General features: G+C 41.9%; 1 protein-coding gene across 3 annotated transcripts in view; it reads right to left on the bottom strand.

Moving 5' to 3' along the window:
• Positions 1 to 922: 922 nt before the first annotated feature.
• The window catches only part of LOC120054545 (pre-B-cell leukemia transcription factor 1), a 92,674-nt gene continuing 73,864 nt past the window's right edge, over positions 923 to 19,732 (bottom strand). The window contains exons 3-9 of one of the 3 annotated variants that reach the window (XM_039001987.1): positions 18,545 to 18,792; positions 14,166 to 14,356; positions 10,166 to 10,301; positions 9,012 to 9,171; positions 7,152 to 7,264; positions 6,573 to 6,662; positions 923 to 2,120 (exon numbers count right to left, since the gene is read on the bottom strand). In XM_039001987.1, the coding sequence (XP_038857915.1) occupies positions 2,028 to 2,120; positions 6,573 to 6,662; positions 7,152 to 7,264; positions 9,012 to 9,171; positions 10,166 to 10,301; positions 14,166 to 14,356; positions 18,545 to 18,792 (1,031 nt within the window). In that variant the 3' untranslated portion in view covers positions 923 to 2,027. Of the gene's footprint in view, positions 2,121 to 6,572; positions 6,663 to 7,151; positions 7,265 to 9,011; positions 9,172 to 10,165; positions 10,302 to 14,165; positions 14,357 to 18,544; positions 18,793 to 19,732 lie in introns of those variants that run through there. The other 2 variants (XM_039001988.1, XM_039001989.1) reach the window with 2 other exon arrangements.

Here is a 19,732-nt window from a genome sequence, read left to right as displayed (position 1 = left end):
GTTTTGTAGTACAGAGAGAGTACCTAAACATTTCTATGAGATGAATACTTCAGATAATACACCATTTTACAAAACAAACAAAGCTAAATTGGTTAAGCTGAATCCAATCTGTAGAGCTGAAGCTTCTGCAGTTATTTTTTGGTATCAAGGGAATGGTAGGGTAGATATGTTGAATTGCACAAGAAGGCAATGTGTAATTGTGTGTAAGCAAATACTGTAGCTACAACAAAATGAATGAATCTAATATCACATTTTGGATTTTTTGCGTAATTTAGACTCAAGTCAAATGCTAGGAGAAAGCTGTAATATAAGAGTGAGTAGAGACCAACCTTGATAACCAAAATGTAAAAAGAGGATGATATGATAGATGTTCAAACTCAGTGACAATAATAAATGGACAGAAATATACTACTGAAAAAATTATGAGGGAAAAGAGTAACTTTGAGAAAGATTTTAGAATTGTGTTTAGTTGTGTATTCCATGACTACCACCTGGTTACACAACATCAGAATGAACATTTACATTAAAATGCCTTTTTTGCACTTACACCTTACACAAGTGGTTTTGGTTACCAGCAGTATTTGGCTATTTTGATTACACTGATGTACAGTGATAGTGATCATGGTAGTGTATGTATGTATGTATTAGCATCAATTAAAATATGCCAATATAATGTCTTTAAGCACAGTCACTTCCAGTGATTACCCTACGAAGGGTAACATATGTATTTGTCAAAGAGAAGAACACAGTACAGTATGTACACACACCATATGTTCAAAATATGAAAATGATATAAGCATATTATTAATGTGTGTTCTCTGTACTGTGTTCTTCTCTTTGACAAATACATATGTTACCCTTCGTAGGGTAATCACTGGAAGTGACTGTGCTTAAAGACATTATATTGGCATATTTTAATTGATGCTAATGTACTCACTGATGAAGTGTTCCGGATACATTTTTTTAACTGATACTCAGTCCACACTACAAACAATATGTCAAGTGCAGGAAATCCATTAGAATTCCAGTAGATAGAATCACCATGAAGCTAGAATCACCATGATCCATTTCTTTATAACCTTCCAAACCATCCTTTCCATTCATTCTGGAGCATACCGTTACTCTTTTGTGTTTTGCTTATGCATTGTCGACCACTCATTCAGTATGAACAGAACACACGCCATTGTTGCACTAAAAATGTGTCATGTTTTATGGACCATTGTAGAAGCTCTGAAACAGAATGCCTAAAATGAGGAGGAACATTTGAATCTCAAGGTTCTCCTTTCAAATCAGCCCATTGTTAGCTACTAACAAGAAATGTTATTAAGCTACAGTATGTGATGTGAAACGTCAGATGGATATGTATTTTTCCACAAGCACAATGTCATATTATAAAAATTCCCCTCCTGTGTTGAACTTTGGCACTATGGACAAAACAAATGTTGGGAATGAAGTAATTATATAGGGTAAAACTTGTCACAGAGGCAAAACTGTCCTCAAAACAAGCCTTGAGACAGGACAAGGGAGATTGGGAGCTACTGTCAATGTCAGTAATTACAAAGGGGAAAAAACGATCCTTTTTTAGAAGTTGTTGTTTTGTTGTTATTTTCAATAGAGGTAGTGAGAAAAGCATTTCAATCTACAAGATACGGGCAATACTGTGTATACGTGTTGTAACTATTTGCCTACTGTGTTATAAGTCAGATGATCACACAGAGGCAACATGGATATCTGGTGAAGAAAACTGTACAGACAGTGAATGAGGTCGTAGATAAATGGGAGAACAGAGCCCTACTCAGGCTACTGACTGACTGTGTCATAGTTGGTTGTAGAGACGGGACATAAGACATGAAGAACTGTCTGTGGTGATGATGGCGTTTCATCCTGTAGTCCCCACCTGTAGAGAGAGGTCTCTTGCTCTGTGACCAGTCTAGTGACACCTCCAGTTCTGGCGGGGAGCTGACTGGGGGCTGGCTGATCGAGGGTGGAGGTTGGGGGTGTCTGGATGGTGGTGGAGGGTGGAGGGATCAGTTGGACGTGTCAGAGTGAACACTTCCAGGTCCTTCTGTGGGTGATGTCACTGATGAGGGGGTGGTTGCATCCTGCCAGCCTCCGTTTGCCTGAGAGAGACAAAAGAGACAGAAGGAGAGAGGAAATATGAGTACAGGCATATACCCATAACATAGGTTTTCTCTGGCTACGGGTTAAGCGAGTAATGTGTCAGGATCGTGTTTCGGAGGACGCATGGCTCTCGACCTTTGCCTCTCCCGAGTCCGTAGAGTTTCAGCGATGGGACAAGTTAAAAAATATAAAAAAATTAAAAAGGTTTTCTATGCTTTTGTTTCTCTTTTCTTTCAGAGTACATATTCATTATGCAGTTCAATAAGATTATTATATCATCTAATCTGCAGCATTGAATGCTGTATCTGTGAAGTCCTGAGAGCACATGTAGTAACTACGGTATGAGCTTTAGTCCTAATGCTAGAACAACTCCTAAACTACTCAACCTATAATCCCCTACAGCCTCAAGCCAAATCTGCATTGGACAAACATCTACTTCTGTCACGTTCCTGACCTGTTTTCTCTTGTTTTTGTATGTGTTTAGTTGGTCAGGGCGTGAGTTGGGGTGGGCATTCTATGTTATGTGTTTCATTGTCATTTAGCCTGATATGGTTCTCAATCAGGGACAGGTGTTTTACGTTTCCTCTGATTGAGAACCATATTAAGGTAGGTTGTTCACACTGTTTGTTTGTGGGTGGTTGTCTTCCGTGTCTGTGTCTGTGCACCACACGGGACTGTTTCGTTTGTTCGTTCGTTTGTGTCGTCTGTACCTGTTCATGCGTTCTTCGTGTATATGTAAGTTCGTTTGTTCAGGTCTGTTGACTTCGTTTATTATTTTGTAAATTCTCAAGTGTGTTTAGTTTTAGTCTTGTTTAATAAATATCATGTCGTATAACAACGCTGCGCTTTGGTCCAATCCCTACTCCTCCTCTTCGGACGAAGAGGAGGAGGACAACCGTTACAACTTCACTCAAATTACAGTAAACTAGACCTCATATTTCAGAACGAAATTGTCATAAAAATTGTTTGAAGCAACTGAAAATTCTGTAAATCACAAATATCACTATCAGATCACATACAGTGTGCTGAAATGATTATAATGAAAACATTTTGTCTTCACTTCAAAACCAATATGATTGCAATCTTGTATCACTGGTATTGATAGAAACGCCTGCCACATAATAACAGTGACAGCATCTGAAAAGGACCTTAAAACAAAAGTCACAAAACAGTCCTAAGAGGAATCAATGGTAGCAAATTATGAAATTGGGAGATTGAATGAAAACACAATGAAATACTTGTAGGCCATTTCCAGTCCTGGAGACGAGCCCGCTAAAGAGCATTTGGGATATAAATAGCAAATTTCATGCCATCAGAAAAAATGGAAATGGTTCTCGACAGCCTTTCATTTAAAACCCCGTTATTTCAGGCAGAAGAAAGTCTGTAATAAAAAATGGACCAAATTAAAGTCTTAAAATGTCTGACTTTGGTGACACTGTCTATTTCCTACCTGTAATTACTGCTCTAGTCTACCATAAATCACATTATGCATCTGCTCAGTCATTATCAACACAGAGAGGGGAGGCTTTTCATCGTGTAACAGATAGATAGGACATATTCCCGACCTCTCTTTCTCGTGTCTTTCTCTCTCTTCTCCGTCTGTAAAGCTGGACGAGCACAAAGGTCATTCACTGTTTCTAAGCTGACAGCTTTCCTGGGCTTTGCTTTGTGAATGGCTTTGATACTGAGGTAAATCTGTCATTTTTAACACAAATACTATTGAAGTATATTGCTGCAGAGAGACAAAGGAAATAAACTAACAAGTAATCAAACCCACTCCAGAATACTAAAATGTGTAAATAATTTATTATATCTCCCCAAATCCTATATTGAGAACGGGGAACCATATTTTATGTGCTATTATATTAGAAGAAAAAATATATATATATAAAATGTCCTCTGCTCTTAAATGTTAATTCCAAAAATCACTGGTTAGAACCGCTTACCATTCAGATAAGATGATATCCTTCTCTTAGCATCCAGATATGATGATATCCTTCTCTTACCATCCAGATAAGATGATTGATATCCTTCTCTTACCATCCAGATAAGATGATAGATATCCTTCTCTTATCATACAGACAAGATGATATCCTTCTCTTACCATCCAAATAAGTTGATAGATATCCTTCTCTTATCATACAGTTAAGATGATATCCTTCTCTTATCATACAGATATGATGATATCCTTCTCTTACCATCCAGATAAGATGATTGATATCCTTCTCTTACCATCCAGATAAGATGATAGATATCCTTCTCTTATCATACAGTTAAGATGATATCCTTCTCTTATCATACAGATATGATGATATCCTTCTCTTACCATCCAGATAAGATGATTGATATCCTTCTCTTACCATCCAGATAAGATGATAGATATCCTTCTCTTATCATACAGACAAGATGATATCCTTCGCTTACCATCCAGATAAGATGATAGATATCCTTCTCTTATCATATAGTTAAGATGATATCCCTCTTTTACCATCCAGATAAGATGATAGATATCCTTCTCTTATCATACAGATAAGATGATATCATTCTCTTATCATACAGATAAGATGCTATCCTTCTCTTACCATCCAGATAAGATGATATCCTTCTCTTATCATACAGATAAGATGATATCCTTCTCTTATCATACAGATAAGATGATATCCTTCTCTTATCATACAGTTAAGATGATATCCTTCTCTTATCATACAGATATGATGATATCCTTCTCTTACCATCCAGATAAGATGATTGATATCCTTCTCTTACCATCCAGATAAGATGATAGATATCCTTCTCTTATCATACAGTTAAGATGATATCCTTCTCTTATCATACAGATATGATGATATCCTTCTCTTACCATCCAGATAAGATGATTGATATCCTTCTCTTACCATCCAGATAAGATGATAGATATCCTTCTCTTATCATACAGACAAGATGATATCCTTCGCTTACCATCCAGATAAGATGATAGATATCCTTCTCTTATCATATAGTTAAGATGATATCCCTCTTTTACCATCCAGATAAGATGATAGATATCCTTCTCTTATCATACAGATAAGATGATATCATTCTCTTATCATACAGATAAGATGCTATCCTTCTCTTACCATCCAGATAAGATGATATCCTTCTCTTATCATACAGATAAGATGATATCCTTCTCTTATCATACAGATAAGATGATATCCTGCTCTTACCATCCAGATAAGATGATATCCTTCTCTTATCCTACAGATAAGATGATATTCTTCTCTTATTATGCAGTAAGAGGCTATTTTAAGGCTATGAACATGTGTGGAAAATAACATATTGTAACATTTTAGGATATAGTGGAGCAAGCAGGAGTCCAAGGATAACGATATCCATGAGGTCAGAGTGCTGTCTGAGAACAGCGCTTGAAAACTTTAGTACTGCTCTCTCAGGGTTATCACAGCCTGTTCTGTGGGAGGGAGATGAGCGGAGAGCGAGCCAGGGAGGGGGATTTGAATACACTACATACATGTTTTTTTTCACAGGAGACATTTCATCTCATTATCATACGGCCATTGAGGCACGACGAGTGAGGCTTAGGGACGGGAGAGGAAGCCAGCAGCCGAGCTGCGCGGCTGTGTGTGACTGTGACCGTCCTCTCTCGTCCTCGTTGTAGCTTTCACCGCAGCACGCCGCCGCAGCTTGCTGTCAGGGCCATTAGAGTGGTGGGAGCATGATCTGAGCAATTCGCTTGGATTGCTGTCCTAAGTCCACACTCCGCTCTCTTGTGTCTGTCTTATCGATTTCCCCTTTTACGACACGGCTTGTCGCTGTGAATTTCCCTGCTGTTTGCAGCCGCCAGCTAACCTCCCCCTTCTTCACCTCCTCTTCCCCCACCCTCAACCAAAACACACACACACACACACACACACACACACACACACTCGCCTTCCCCATCTCCTAAAAAATAAGAATGAAATATAACATGATGGAAATATGCCCCCATGTTACGCCCCCAGTGCTTTATCTAGGGGTTAGCGGTTTGTTTATTTTTATTTTTAATGTGACTGCTCTGGGGTTGTTCTGATAGGATTTTAACCGGGCCTCTGGACCTGCAGTGATAATCAGGGTCAGGTGGTCGGTGGGGGCGTTAGGGGGGAGGGGCGCCCGAGCCGCGCGTCGCAGAAGGTGTCACCTGCTTGTGCCGTCCCTGCACGGCTACATGGCCGTCAGTGGCTGCAGGTGCTGCGAGAGAGCTGATTGAACGTGACAGGCTCAGGCGGCTGTGCCGTGTGTGTGTGTCTGGCCAGCCCAACGCCGTTCTGCCGGCCAGCGCGTTGCTCATGGCATGACCGATACAGAAGCAATCAACTAGGTGACTGTGGTGGAGCTGAGACAAATCCTACTAAGTGTCATTCTGAGCCCTATGGCTTTGAAATAATTGGTAGGGAAGAGAGTTGTTTTCTACTGACGTTGATGCTCTGTTGACTGTACATCTGGCTGGCTGTGAGGCCCTCACTGTATCCGCCTGTCTGACTGATAACATGGCGAAGGGTATCCACCTGAAATACAACACAGGAACACAGACAAAGCAAGGTCAGAGCAGACAAGACAAACAGAAAGACCAGAAGGAAAGTAGTATTATAATACAGTCCAGGCAGAGAAAATGCACATGAACTACATCCAGCCATTGACAAGAAAAAGCAAGATAACCAAAACATGTTATTATGTATTTAGAAGACTGTAGAAAGGATGAACTAGTGGCATATAAAAAGAGCTGAAGAGAATATTACATTATTTTCATCACTACACTCACTGTAAGCATGTTTTAGTAACAATGGTGGATAACAATACCTTGAAAACCCTATGTAGTGGTGGTATTAGGAGCCCAAAGTGATCCACACACTAGAGCAGTACTGAGATTCCTGTGGTGCGATTAAGATAGATTACAAGGCCTGTTCTTCGGAAAGGGGGTCTGGGTCTGTTTCTATAGTATAGAGACACTATAGACACTATAGGGTCTTCTGCACTGCTTAGTTATAGGGCCCTACCTGTGACTGCACGTTGGCTCCAACCTGAGCACCTTGGTACGAGTCCCCATTGAGAGACTGCACGCTCATGAACAAGTCGCCGGAGTTTGACATGTTAAAAGAGCCAGCAGAACCTGGAAGAGGAGAGAGGGAGCACTGGAATCACAGAGCAGAGTGAAAGAGGAGCAAGCAGAGCAGGATTCAGCCACTTGGCCCCGTCCAGGGTTAGACCCGGAGAAGCACCATGCAAAGTGTTAATAGAGCTAAAGCTGGAGTTGGAATATAGAGCTAGAGTTGGAATATAGAGCTAGAGTTGGAATATAGAGCTAGAGTTGGAATATAGAGCTAGAGTTGGAATATAGAGCTAGAGTTGGAATATAGAGCTAGAGTTGGAATATAGAGCTAGAGTTGGAATATAGAGCTAGAGTTAGAATATAGAGCTAGAGTTAGAATATAGAGCTAGAGTTAGAATATAGAGCTTGAGTTAGAATATAGAGCTAGAGTTAGAATATAGAACTAAAGTTAGAATATAGAGGGCCTCCCGGGTGGCGCAGTGGTCTAGGGCACTGCATCGCATCGCAGCGCTAGCTGCGCCACCAGAGTCTCTGGGTTCGCGCCCAGGCTCTGTCGCAGCCGGCCGCGACCGGGAGGTCCGTGGGGCGACGCACAATTGGCCTAGCGTCGGCCGGGTTAGGGAGGGTTTGGCCGGTAGGGATATCCTTGTCTCATCGCGCTCCAGCGACTCCTGTGGCGGGCCGGGCGCAGTGCGCGCTAACCGAGGGGGCCAGGTGCACGGTGTTTCCTCCGACACATTGGTGCGGCTGGCTTCCGGGTTGGAGGCGCGCTGTGTTAAGAAGCAGTGCGGCTTGGTTGGGTTGTGCTTCGGAGGACGCATGGCTTTCGACCTTCGTCTCTCCCGAGCCCGTACGGGAGATGTAGCGATGAGACAAGATAATAATTACTAGCGATTGGATACCACGAAAATTGGGGAGAAAAGGGGGTAAAATTAAAAAATATATATATATTTAAAAAAGTTAGAATATAGAGTTAGGGCTAGGGCCAAAGTGAGCAGACAGATTAGATAGTGGCAGCATAAAGCTGAGGGAAAGGTGAGTCAAGCACCGACATCAGGGGCGAGTCAAAGGTGAGTCAAGCACCGACATCAGGGGCGAGTCAAAGGTTAGTCAAGCACCGACATCAGGGGCGGTTCAAAGGTGAGTCAAGCACCGACATCAGGGGCGAGTCAAAGGTGAGTCAAGCACCGACATCAGGGGCGGTTCAAAGGTGAGTCAAGCACCGACATCAGGGGCGAGTCAAAGGTGAGTCAAGCACCGACATCAGGGGCGAGTCAAGCACCGACATCAGGGGCGAGTCAAAGGTGAGTCAAGCACTGACATCAGGGGCGGTTCAAAGGTGAGTCAAGCACCGACATCAGGGGCGGTTCAAAGGTGAGTCAAGCACCGACATCAGGGGTGGTTGTTGTTGTTGTGCCCATTTGTCAATATGAAAGTAGAATGATAGTATGTTTCTACAGTCAAAATGCTTAGCGTTATGTTAAGTGTTTCTGTACAAATGTTATTCATGGTCAACAAGATTAATTCATTAATTCAATTTGTAAATGAAAATGGTACAACAAAAATGTAATGTTCTGACAGTGTAAAAGAGTATTGAGATAAAATAGGAGAAAAGCTGTGTTAATTGAAAAGAAAAACAACATGGCAGAAAGCATTGATATGGGGCCCAGGTATCCTACTCTTGGACAAAGCCTATTTTTTCTATTTTTAAGAAAAATATCCTTGTCTGATATAGAGAGTTTATTCAGAGCCTTCCAAATATTGTAGCCTATCGGTAAAATGGTAACCCATTGGTATTGTTCTTTACCTGCAGAATTTGGGGTGGAGGGCGAATTAGCCTGGCTTCCATGTGAGGATACGTTGGTCGCGTTGACTGCAGTTTTGGCAGCATACATATTGGCTTCTTCCTGGAACTTTCCAATGTTTTTCTTGTATCTGATTCTTTTGTTTCCAAACCAGTTGGAAACCTGTACAAACAATGTGCAAATTGTAAATTATTTTGTTACACAAATAATTTCCCACATGTCTAATGAGCAAATTGTGAGCGTGAAATTAGAATCAGAATGAGTTCTGCATGCGTGGCCTTCCACTGTCTGGCATATCATATATATGACAGTGAAGGAAGACTTTTCCTGCATCCCAAATGGGCCCTGGTCAAAGGTAGTGCAGTATAAAGGGAAAAGGGTGCCATTTGGGACAGCCTTTGAGGTAGTAGTGAGTGCTCCCGCTGGCTACATAGACCAGTGCTGTGAATCCACATTAGTGGCAGAAGGGAATGATTGCCAATAACAGTCTAATTATGTCAGTATGACTGCAGCTATAATCAGAGCTCACGCTAGCACCAATCAGTCAACACCCGCTAGCTAACACCCATTACAGCTAATGGACTCCCCGATGAAGCTACCAGGATAAGCCAGCTAGCGCTAATGATAAACAACATTAAAATGAAAAAAATAATCAATCCTGTTGCAAAGTTTGAAACGAACGCAGACAGAAGGTAGGTTATTTTATTACAGACCAAGGAACACAGAGGTTGTGTCCCAAATGGACCCCTATTCTCTATGGGCATTGGTCAAAAAGGGCTCTGGTCAAAAGCAGTGCATTATAGGGTGCAATTTGGGGCACAGACAAAAGCTCAACTAATCATTCAGACCCTGAAGCACGTTGTTTTCATCAAACGATGCCCAGATGTATCCTCAAAATAATTTTGCATAAACTTAATGAAACCGTTTGAGGAGATTACCCATTTCCGAAGGATGGATGAAAAACACAGAACATTACTGCTGTTTACCTTGGTATTGTTAGTGCAATTTCAATCATCATATTACACTATCAATGTAGTCCCTGCGATGTATCCTTTGAATGAATAAAATAATAATAAATAACCCACTACTGTCTCTAGTCCTGTTCTAGGTGTAGTGTGGTGTTCCTGCAGATAGGTGGTGCTGTACTGTACTGTACCTGTGAAACTGTGATGGAGCACTTCTTGGCCAGCTCTTCCTTGGCCTCTTCACTAGGGTAGGGGTTAGACAGGTGGGAGTAGAAGTACTCATTCAGGATCTCTGTCGCCTGCTTGTTGAAGTTCCGTCTTTTCCGTCTGCAAGGAGAATGATAGAGATTGGTTAGTTAGGACCAGAAGAAACACCATGCACAATACATACCGTTCATAGGGCCTGGTCAATCTAATGCCTGCATACAGTAAATACGTAAAAGCCACTTGCGGTAAAAAGCTAAACTGGGGCACCCCATACAGTAACAATACAACTGCCACCCAATTCAATACAATACATTCAATACAGCTGCCTAAGATGGTATGAAAGATGTTCTCAGAGGTTCACAAATAGAAATGAACACTGCCTGCAAATCCTGACAAACAACACAACGCTACACTGCCTTATTAAAAGATAGACAATGTGCTGTAAACATGACCCGTTCAGCTCACTGACTCCTCCATCTCTTCCTCCATCTCCACCCTCTATTAGGTTATGTCTGCATGTGCCACATCTCATGAGAGTTTTACATAAGCTGGGAAGGGAACCCTGTAAAATGTTTGACTCCGTGCATTGAATCAACTGACTGGTTAGAGAGATTTGTGCTGAAATCTCCACCCCGCACTCCAAAAGCCTGCATGAGAATATGTAAATGTGCACAGCATGGTGTTAGGGTAGGCTGCAGATTAATCAGTAGAGCTGAGACTGGTAGAGCAGTGCCCCTCTCTCTCTCGCTCTCTCTCTTTCTCTCTGGCTGTCTCTCTCTCTCGCTGTTTCTCTCTCTTGTCTCTCTCTCTCTCTTGTTGTCTCTCTCTTTCAATTCAATTCAAGGGGCTTTATTGGCATGGGAAACATGTGTTAACATTGCCAAAGCAAGTGAGGTAGATAATATACAAAAGTGAAATAAACAATAAAAATTAACAGTAAACATTACACATACAGAAGTTTCAAAACAATAAAAACAATGTACAAATGGTTAAAGTACACAAGGGAAAATAAATAAGCATAAATATGGGTTGTATTTACAATGGTGTTTGTTCTTCACTGGTTGCCCTTTTCTTGTGGCAACAGGTCACAAATCTTGCTGCTGTGATGGCACACTGTGGAATTTCACCCAGTAGATATGGGAGTTTATCAAAATTGGATTTGTTTTCGAATTCTTTGTGGATCTGTGTAATCTGAGGGAAATATGTGTCTCTAATATGGTCATACATTGGGCAGGAGGTTAGGAAGTGCAGTTCAGTTTCCACCTCATTTTGTGGGCAGTGTGCACATAGCCTGTCTTCTCTTGAGAGCCATGTCTGCCTACGGCGGCCTTTCTCAATAGCAAGGCTATGCTCACTGAGTCTGTACATAGTCAAAGCTTTCCTTAAGTTTGGGTCAGTCACAGTGGTCAGGTATTCTGCCACTGTGTACTCTCTGTTTAGGGCCAAATAGCATTCTAGTTTGCTCTGTTTTTTTGTTAATTCTTTCCAATGTGTCAAGTAATTATCCTTTTGTTTCCTCATGATTTGGTTGGGTCTAACTGTGCTGTTGTCCTGGGGCTCTGTGGGGTGTGTTTGTGTTTGTGAACAGAGCCCAAGGACCAGCTTGCTTAGGGGACTCTTCTCCAGGTTCATCTCTCTGTAGGTGATGGCTTTGTTATGGAAGGTTTGGGAATCGCTTCCTTTTAGGTGGTTGTAGAATTTAACGGCTCTTTTCTGGATTTTGATAATTAGTGGGTATCGGCCTAATTCTGCTCTGCATGCATTATTTGGTGTTCTACGTTGTACACGGAGGATATTTTTGCAGAATTCTGCATGCAGAGTCTCAATTTGGTGTTTGTCCCATTTTGTGAAGTCTTGGTTGGTGAGCGGACCCCAGACCTCACAACCATAAAGGGCGATGGGCTCATGACTGATTCAAGTATTTTTAGCCAGATCCTAATTGGTATGTTGAAATTTATGTTCCTTTTGATGGCATAGAATGCCCTTCTTGCCTTGTCTCTCAGATCGTTCACAGCTTTGTGGAAGTTACCTGTGGCGCTGATGTTTAGGCCGAGGTATGTATAGTTTTTTGTGTGCTCTAGCGCGACAGTGTCTAGATGGAATTTGTGGTCTTGGCGACTGGACCTTTTTTGGAACACCATTATTTTGGTCTTACTGAGATTTACTGTCAGGGCCCAGGTCTGACAGAATCTGTGCAGAAGATCTAGGTGCTGCTGTAGGCCCTCCTTGGTTGGTGACAGAAGCACCAGATCATCAGCGAACAGTAGACATTTGACTTCGGATTCTAGTAGGGTGAGGCCGGGTGCTGCAGACTGTTCTAGTGCCCGCGCCAATTCGTTGATATATATGTTGAAGAGGGTGGGGCTTAAGCTGCATCCCTGTCTCACACCACGACCCTGTGTGAAGAAATGTGTGTGTTTTTTGCCAATTTTAACCACACACTTGTTGTTTGTGTACATGGATTTTATAATGTCGTATGTTTTACCCCCAACACCACTTTCCATCAATTTGAAAAGCAGACCCTCATGCCAAATTGAGTCGAAGGCTTTTTTGAAATCAACAAAGCATGAGAAGACTTTGCCTTTGTTTTGGTTTGTTTGGTTGTCAATTAGGGTGTGTAGGGTGAATACATGGTCTGTTGTACGGTAATTTGGTAAAAAGCCAATTTGACATTTGCTCAGTACATTGTTTTCATTGAGGAAATGTACGAGTCTGCTGTTAATGATAATGCAGAGTATTTTCCCAAGGTTACTGTTGACGCATATTCCACGGTAGTTATTGGGGTCAAATTTGTCTCCACTTTTGTGGATTGGGGTGATCAGTCCTGGGTTCCAAATATTGGGGAAGATGCCAGAGCTCAGGACGATGTTAAAGAGTTTTAGTATAGCCAATTGGAATTTGTTGTCTGTATATTTGATCATTTCATTAAGGATACCATCAACACCACAGGCCTTTTTGGGTTGGAGGGTTTTTATTTTGTCCTGTAACTCATTCAATGTAATTGGAGAATCCAGTGGGTTCTGGTTCTCTCCCTGTCTCTCTCTCCCTGTCTCTCTCTCCCTGTCTCTCTCTTAAAGCCCTTCCCTTGCCTCGCTGCACCAGCACCACAGCCACAGTCATTTACAAAATAATAGTTGAGGATCTTTGTGAGAAGAGCAAAAGCCTAATTTAAATGTTATGCCTCTGACTCCGACTCTGAGTTAGATTTATCCTTGGAGAAATGTATGCAAATCCAAAACATGCATCAAAAGAAACAAGCGATTATATTTAAAAAAGGGAAATATTTAGCGTTATGGAGCCTTGAGAGAGGAGAGGATTGTCAGTGTCCAAGCAGCAACCTCGTATGTGCTGGTCCAAATGGCTCCCAGAGATGTACTGTCTGTAGGCTCAAAGGCTTGGAAGATTTTGGAAGATCAGTTGTGATGTTGTGATGTTGTATAGAGTGGTGGTAAGCTGTAGAAAAACCTGCTGTGGACATTACTTGTTTTCTGTATGCTACTATAAAAAAAACTTTGTGAATATTGCAGTTACAGGTAGGGACATGGCTAGCTACGCAAGTGTCACGATCGTGTGGAGAGACGGACCAAGGCGCAGCGTGATTGGAGTTCCACATCTTTATTAAGTGAAACTTTAAACAAACCAAGAAACAAACAACGACCGTGCAGTACTGAGGTGCAACATGCACTCTCTCAAAAACAATATCCCACAAAGCAGGTGGGAACAGCGAACCCTTAAGTATGATCCCCAATTAGAGACAACGAACATCAGCTGCCTCTAATTGGGAACCATACCAAGAGCACCAACATAGAAATATATAACCTAGAATACCCCCTAGTCACGCCCTGACCTACTACACCATAGAGAACCAAGGGCTCTCTATGGTCAGGGAGTGACAGCAAGTCAACAAAACATTGCAGTTGTACAGTGACTTTGTATGTGGTCATTTGTACAGCTGTAAGCACACACACACACAGAGACACACACCTGGCATCGAGGAAGCGTGAGCGCAGGATCATGACGGCTTCGCAGGTGCTCTGTTTGAGCTGCATCTGGATGGAGCTGAACTTGCGGTGGATGATCCCCACCATGCGCTCGATCTCCTTGGGAGAGATGGGCCGCGTGCGACTCTGCTCCCTCAGCAGGTTCATCACATGGGTTGTGAACTCGTTACAAGCCTGCAGAGGGGGGAAGAGACAAACAGAGAGAGAAGGTGAACAGATAAATGGTCATTTAGTCAATTAGCAGACACTGTTATCCAGCGTGACTTCAGTTTATTCTATCTAGACAGTCAAAATAAATGTTGTTGGTGAGAGTGCCCATAGCACCATGGTGGAGAAATACTGCATGGCTATTGTAAGACCTTGCCATATCTTTTACTGTTAGACTAAAGCCAGTGTCTGCATGCAGAGTGAAATTATACATGGTATTCTAAATGAATCAATGTCTTGCACATAGACAGAAAATAAAAATGAAATGGAAATCAAGCAGTGTTTAATGCATGCAGTTCTGGGGAATGCTTCCACGTTGGGAAGCCAAGGAGGAATATAAGTGGTGACATTTTTCATATTAAACAGAAGTGGCGATGGCAACTGTAAGTGTCGTCTATTTAAAAAAAGGGAGACATTGGGAACTGACAGCTGCTAGTCCCTGCTGAGGAGCAGCACACCTTCTCTTCTCACCGCAGCCGAGAGGCTTGAGAGATGAACATGCCATGATGTTATACTCATCCTCCTGTGTGGCACCAGGCGTGAACCTGACATGATATTACAGTATACCTCTGTCTCCCTCTTTCTCTCTCCCTCTGTCTCTCTCCCTCTGTCTCTCTCCCTCTGTCTCTCTCCCTCTGTCTCTCTCCCTCTTTCGGTCCCTGTATTTTTCTCTTTCTCGCTAACTCTCTCCCTCTTTCCTTGTCTCTCTCATTCTCCTTCTTTTAATCGCTCTCTCCCGCTCTCTTTCTTTTTATCTCGCTCTTTCTCTCTGTCCCTGTCACTATGCAATATGTCTGTCATTTTACACATCTCAAAGGTCTTTATTGACATGAAAGCAATAGATGCAGCAGGGATGTGAATGAAGAGAGACAATAAACACAAAAATGACTGTACAATGAATGTAAATGACAGTGATTGGTGGTTATGATATGAGAGGTAAGGTGCAGAGTGGTCATGGTGTCATAAAGTGATGTATGGGGATGACAGTGAAGCCATCTGGCACAGCCCCAGATAGATTAGAGACATACAGTGCCTTCAGAAAGTTTTCACACCACTTTTTTCCCACATTCTGTTGTGTTACAAAGTGGGATTCAAATTGATTTAATTGTAATTTTTTTTGTCAACGATCGACACATAATAATGTGGAAGAAAAATTATAACATTTGTCAAATAAAACACTAATATATGTTGATTAGATAAGTATTCAACCCCTGAGTCAATACATGTTAGAATCACCCTTGGCAGTGATGATAGCTGTGAGTTTTTTGGAGTAAGTCTCTAAGAGCTTTCCCACATCTGGATTGTACAATATTTGCACATTATAATTTTTTTAATTCTTCAAGCTCTGTCAATTTGGTTGTTGATACTTGCTAGATAACCATTTTCAGGTCTTGCCATAGATTTTCAAGCAGATTTAAGTAAAAACTGTAATTCACTGTCTTCTTAGCAACTCCAGTGTAGATTTGGCCTTTTGTTTTAGGTTATTGTCCTGCTGAAAGGTGAATTCATCTCTCAGTGTCTGGTGGAAAGCAGACTGAACCACATTTCCTCTAGGATTTTCCCTGTGCTTAGCGCCATTGTTTCTTTTTTTTTTCCTGAAAACTCCCCAGTCCTCAACTATTATAAGCATACCCATAACATGATGCAGCCACCACTACTATATGCTGGTACTCAGTAATGTGTTGTATTGGATTTGCCCCAAACATAACACTTTGTATTCAGGACAAAAAGTACATTTCTTTGAGACATTTTTTTGCATATTACTTTAGTGCCTTGTTGCAAACAGGATGCATGTTTTGGAATATTTGTAACTGTTTTAAAGTCACCATTGGCCTCATGGTGAAATCCCTGAGCAGTTTCCTTCCTCTCCGGCAACTGAGTTAGGAAGGACGCCTGTATCTTTGTAATGACTGGGTGTATTGATACACCATCCAAAGTGTAATTAATAACTTCACCATGTTCAAAGGGATATTCAATGGCTGCTTTTTTTACCCATCTACCAATAGGTGCCCCTCTTTGAGAAGCAATGGAAAACCTCCCTGGTATTTGTAGTTGAGTCTGTGTTTGAAATTCACTGCTCGATTGAAGGACTGTACAGATAATTGTATGTGTGGAGTAGAGAGATGAGGTAGTCATTCAAAAATCACGTTAAACACTATTATTGCACACATGAGTCTATGCAACTTATTGTGTGAAATTGTACTCCTTAACTTATTTAGGCTTGCCATAATAAAGGGGTTGAATACTTATTTCAGGCTTTCATTTTTTTGTAAAAATGTCAAAAAACATAAATCCACTTTGACATTATGGGGTATTGTGTGTAGGCCAGGCCGTAACACAACAAAATGTGGAAAAAGTCAAGGGGTGTGAATACTTTCTGAAGGCTCTGTACGTCACAATAACAACATTGGTTAACACACACACAGACCTAGCACAGAAACGTATATCCTGGTTCATGTGTACAGTATGTGGGCCTTATCTGAAACAAAACGCATGCAAACATGGTTGAGGTTGTACAATGTTCTGCTTGGGATTCTACTGGAAGTATTAAAAGCTTGCAGACATTTTCTGTCCCCTGACGGCCTGTCCCATTGCATAAATTACAAATAAACTTATTGAAATAAATTTAAAAAATAAAATAAAAACCTGGTAAAGCTGTTAGCAAAGCTACTAATAAATTGTGGTAATAAATCATGAGTGAGTTATAGTATTTTTTCTCCCTAAGCAACACTACTGCTTTACAAGACTGGGTTGCCATCCAGTTCTAATCCTGACCCTGACAGTGGGAGTCTGTTCACTATCGCTGAGATTGCAAAGGGAGGGAAGTGTGGTATAAAGTGCTAGTTTTGAAAGCTTGGGTTGTAAATAAAATCACAGGAGCCAAGTTCACATTGGATTCTGAATAGATTCAGTTACTACTAATCCAACTTTATTAAAACTAGCCAGATGTGAAACAATTTACTTGATTCAAGACATCCTGAATAAAATTTGTCTATTTGGTAAACAACAACCTAACCAAAGTAAAAAATAATAATGTTGTTAAATTAATAATATTATGACTATAAAATATAGTATATCTCTTTAGTGTATGGGAGGGCAGTGGTCTGCAGTGGAGGAGTACCTTGTTTCCGTTGCCATGACTCCCTGTGTAACTCTCCCCCCTCCATCCGCCATGGGATACCATCTTAAATACAGTATATTACATATATATTACATATGATATATTATTATATAGTACATTGTCAGCATGTGATGGTGGCATAGTCACAGGACTGTTTCCCACACTACTCCCGACTGCTACAGCCCTGCCTATTGTATGTGGCTCCAGGGTGAAGTTTCCCCTAGGTACAGATCTAGGATCCGCTTCCTTCCCCCAATCCTAACCTTAACGAATAGTGAGGAAAATGTCAAATTGACCCAAGATCAGCGTCTAGAGGGAACTTCACTCTACTCCACTGTATGTATGTTTCAGGATGGCAACCCTGTCTATAGACTAGACTAACATCACAACACTCTGGCTTTGCTTTTTTATATGAATGAAAATGTAAGCAGTGTCTAGGGCTATATGGAAAATACATCTGCATTTCATCTAACAGGGCATGCATTCATTCCAGCCAGTCAGGGCCTTCGTGTTTGACTGTATGCATATTGGTTTGGAAAGTAGACATAACGCTATGCAGTAAAATCCACTCTGATTTATTGGCATGGTACATAACGACATGGAGGAGAAGAGAAGGAAACTGCACATTACATGGGGATTCAATGGGGATGAGAGAAAAGCTGTCAAATATATCTTTAGATGGATGCCATAAATGTAGAAAGACTCCTAATTTGTTATGTAAATATCAGAAATGAAGTTGCTTTTCTATTGTTTCTGACTGGTGAGGTGTCATCAACATGAATGGGCATGAGTCAGTGGGTTACAACACTGTGTTGCAGTGGGGTTAGCAGAGCTTGGATGGGTTTAAAAGGATCATTAGCCTGAAGTAGTAATGTGGATGGCAGGTAGTCATAGGTTAATAAATAATCACTGTGATGGGAATGGTGATGGAGGAGCTGGTGTGTTCGGGTTACAGGGTTAGAGTATGTGATTATGGTAAAAGGCACCAAAGACAGTAGTTCTCTGAGGGGTGAGTGTATCCTGTCCACTCTCACCTGCTCATATTTCTCCAGTTCTGTGTGGTAGATCTGTCTGATCTGAGAGAGCTTGGCTCTGTAGTCCGAGTGTTCCGCTGAGTTATCTGCTCCTGCCCCACCTCCTGAGGCTGCAGCCGCAGCCGCTGCCGCTGCAGAACCGCCCCCCTTCTCCGGTCCAGACACGCCCTCCGCCAGCAACATGTTGTCCAATCGCATGAGCTGGGCATCTGGAGGCTCCTCCTCCTGGGCGCCACGGATACTCAGCACTACAAACAACAAGAAGGTGTCAGAGGTTAGAGGTCAGTCACGCAGGTCACCAATCACAGCAGCGTAACACCGTAACAAGCTGCTGGCTGTAGGCAGCGCTCCACGCCCTGCCTGATTCCACACCTGTCACACACACACACCATGCCTAACACGCCTAACACACCTAACACACACACACCATGCCTAACACACACATACCACGCCTAACACATCCTCCTCCTCTGGCCTGAAGAGCAACGGTGCAGCAGAATGGTTTTCTTTTCACCACAGTAACACCTGGTGGTGCATCCATGTGGACTGTAAAAGCCAGCAGTATGTGTGGCAACGGGTAAAGAGCAGGCTCAGACTGAGACTACTGAAGTACAGTGTGTAGTGTAGCTTGCAGTAGAGGTACGTGGTGTAGCTGATGTGTAGCTGGCAGTAGGACCTCACTGTCTGAACGGGGTTCATCCAGTTGATAAATCACCTGCCTCTTTATGGCTCATCTCTCTGCCAGAACAAAGGCTATGTAGCTAACGACTCTGGCAAGACTGCACATAATAAAACTCAATTTATATCATTTCATTAACTTAAAATGCAACTTCAATAATAAATACCAGAGCAGAGGCCAACACTGTTTGATGTTCAATAAAGTATGTAATAAAACTATTTGTGATATTGGAGGAATAAATAAACCAATACTATAATTGGGGGTTATCCTCTGAGAATGAATGAGGCATCTTCTCTGAGGACTCAGATAGCATCCCAAATGGCACCCCATTCACTTTATAGTGCACTACTTTTGGCTAGGGCCCATAAGGTTCTAGGGCACTGGAGGCTGCTGAGGGGAAGACGGCTCATACTAATGGTTGGACCGGAGTGAATGGAATGGTATCAAACACATGGAAACCACATGTTTGATGTGTTCGATAACATTTAATGTATTCCGTTCCAGCCATT

This window comes from Salvelinus namaycush, chromosome 10 (assembly GCF_016432855.1).
Source record: "Salvelinus namaycush isolate Seneca chromosome 10, SaNama_1.0, whole genome shotgun sequence".
NCBI classification, from domain to species: Eukaryota; Metazoa; Chordata; class Actinopteri; order Salmoniformes; family Salmonidae; genus Salvelinus; species Salvelinus namaycush.
The sequence above is the reverse complement of the archived record's forward strand: the minus strand, read 5'-3'. Positions and strand labels throughout refer to the sequence as shown.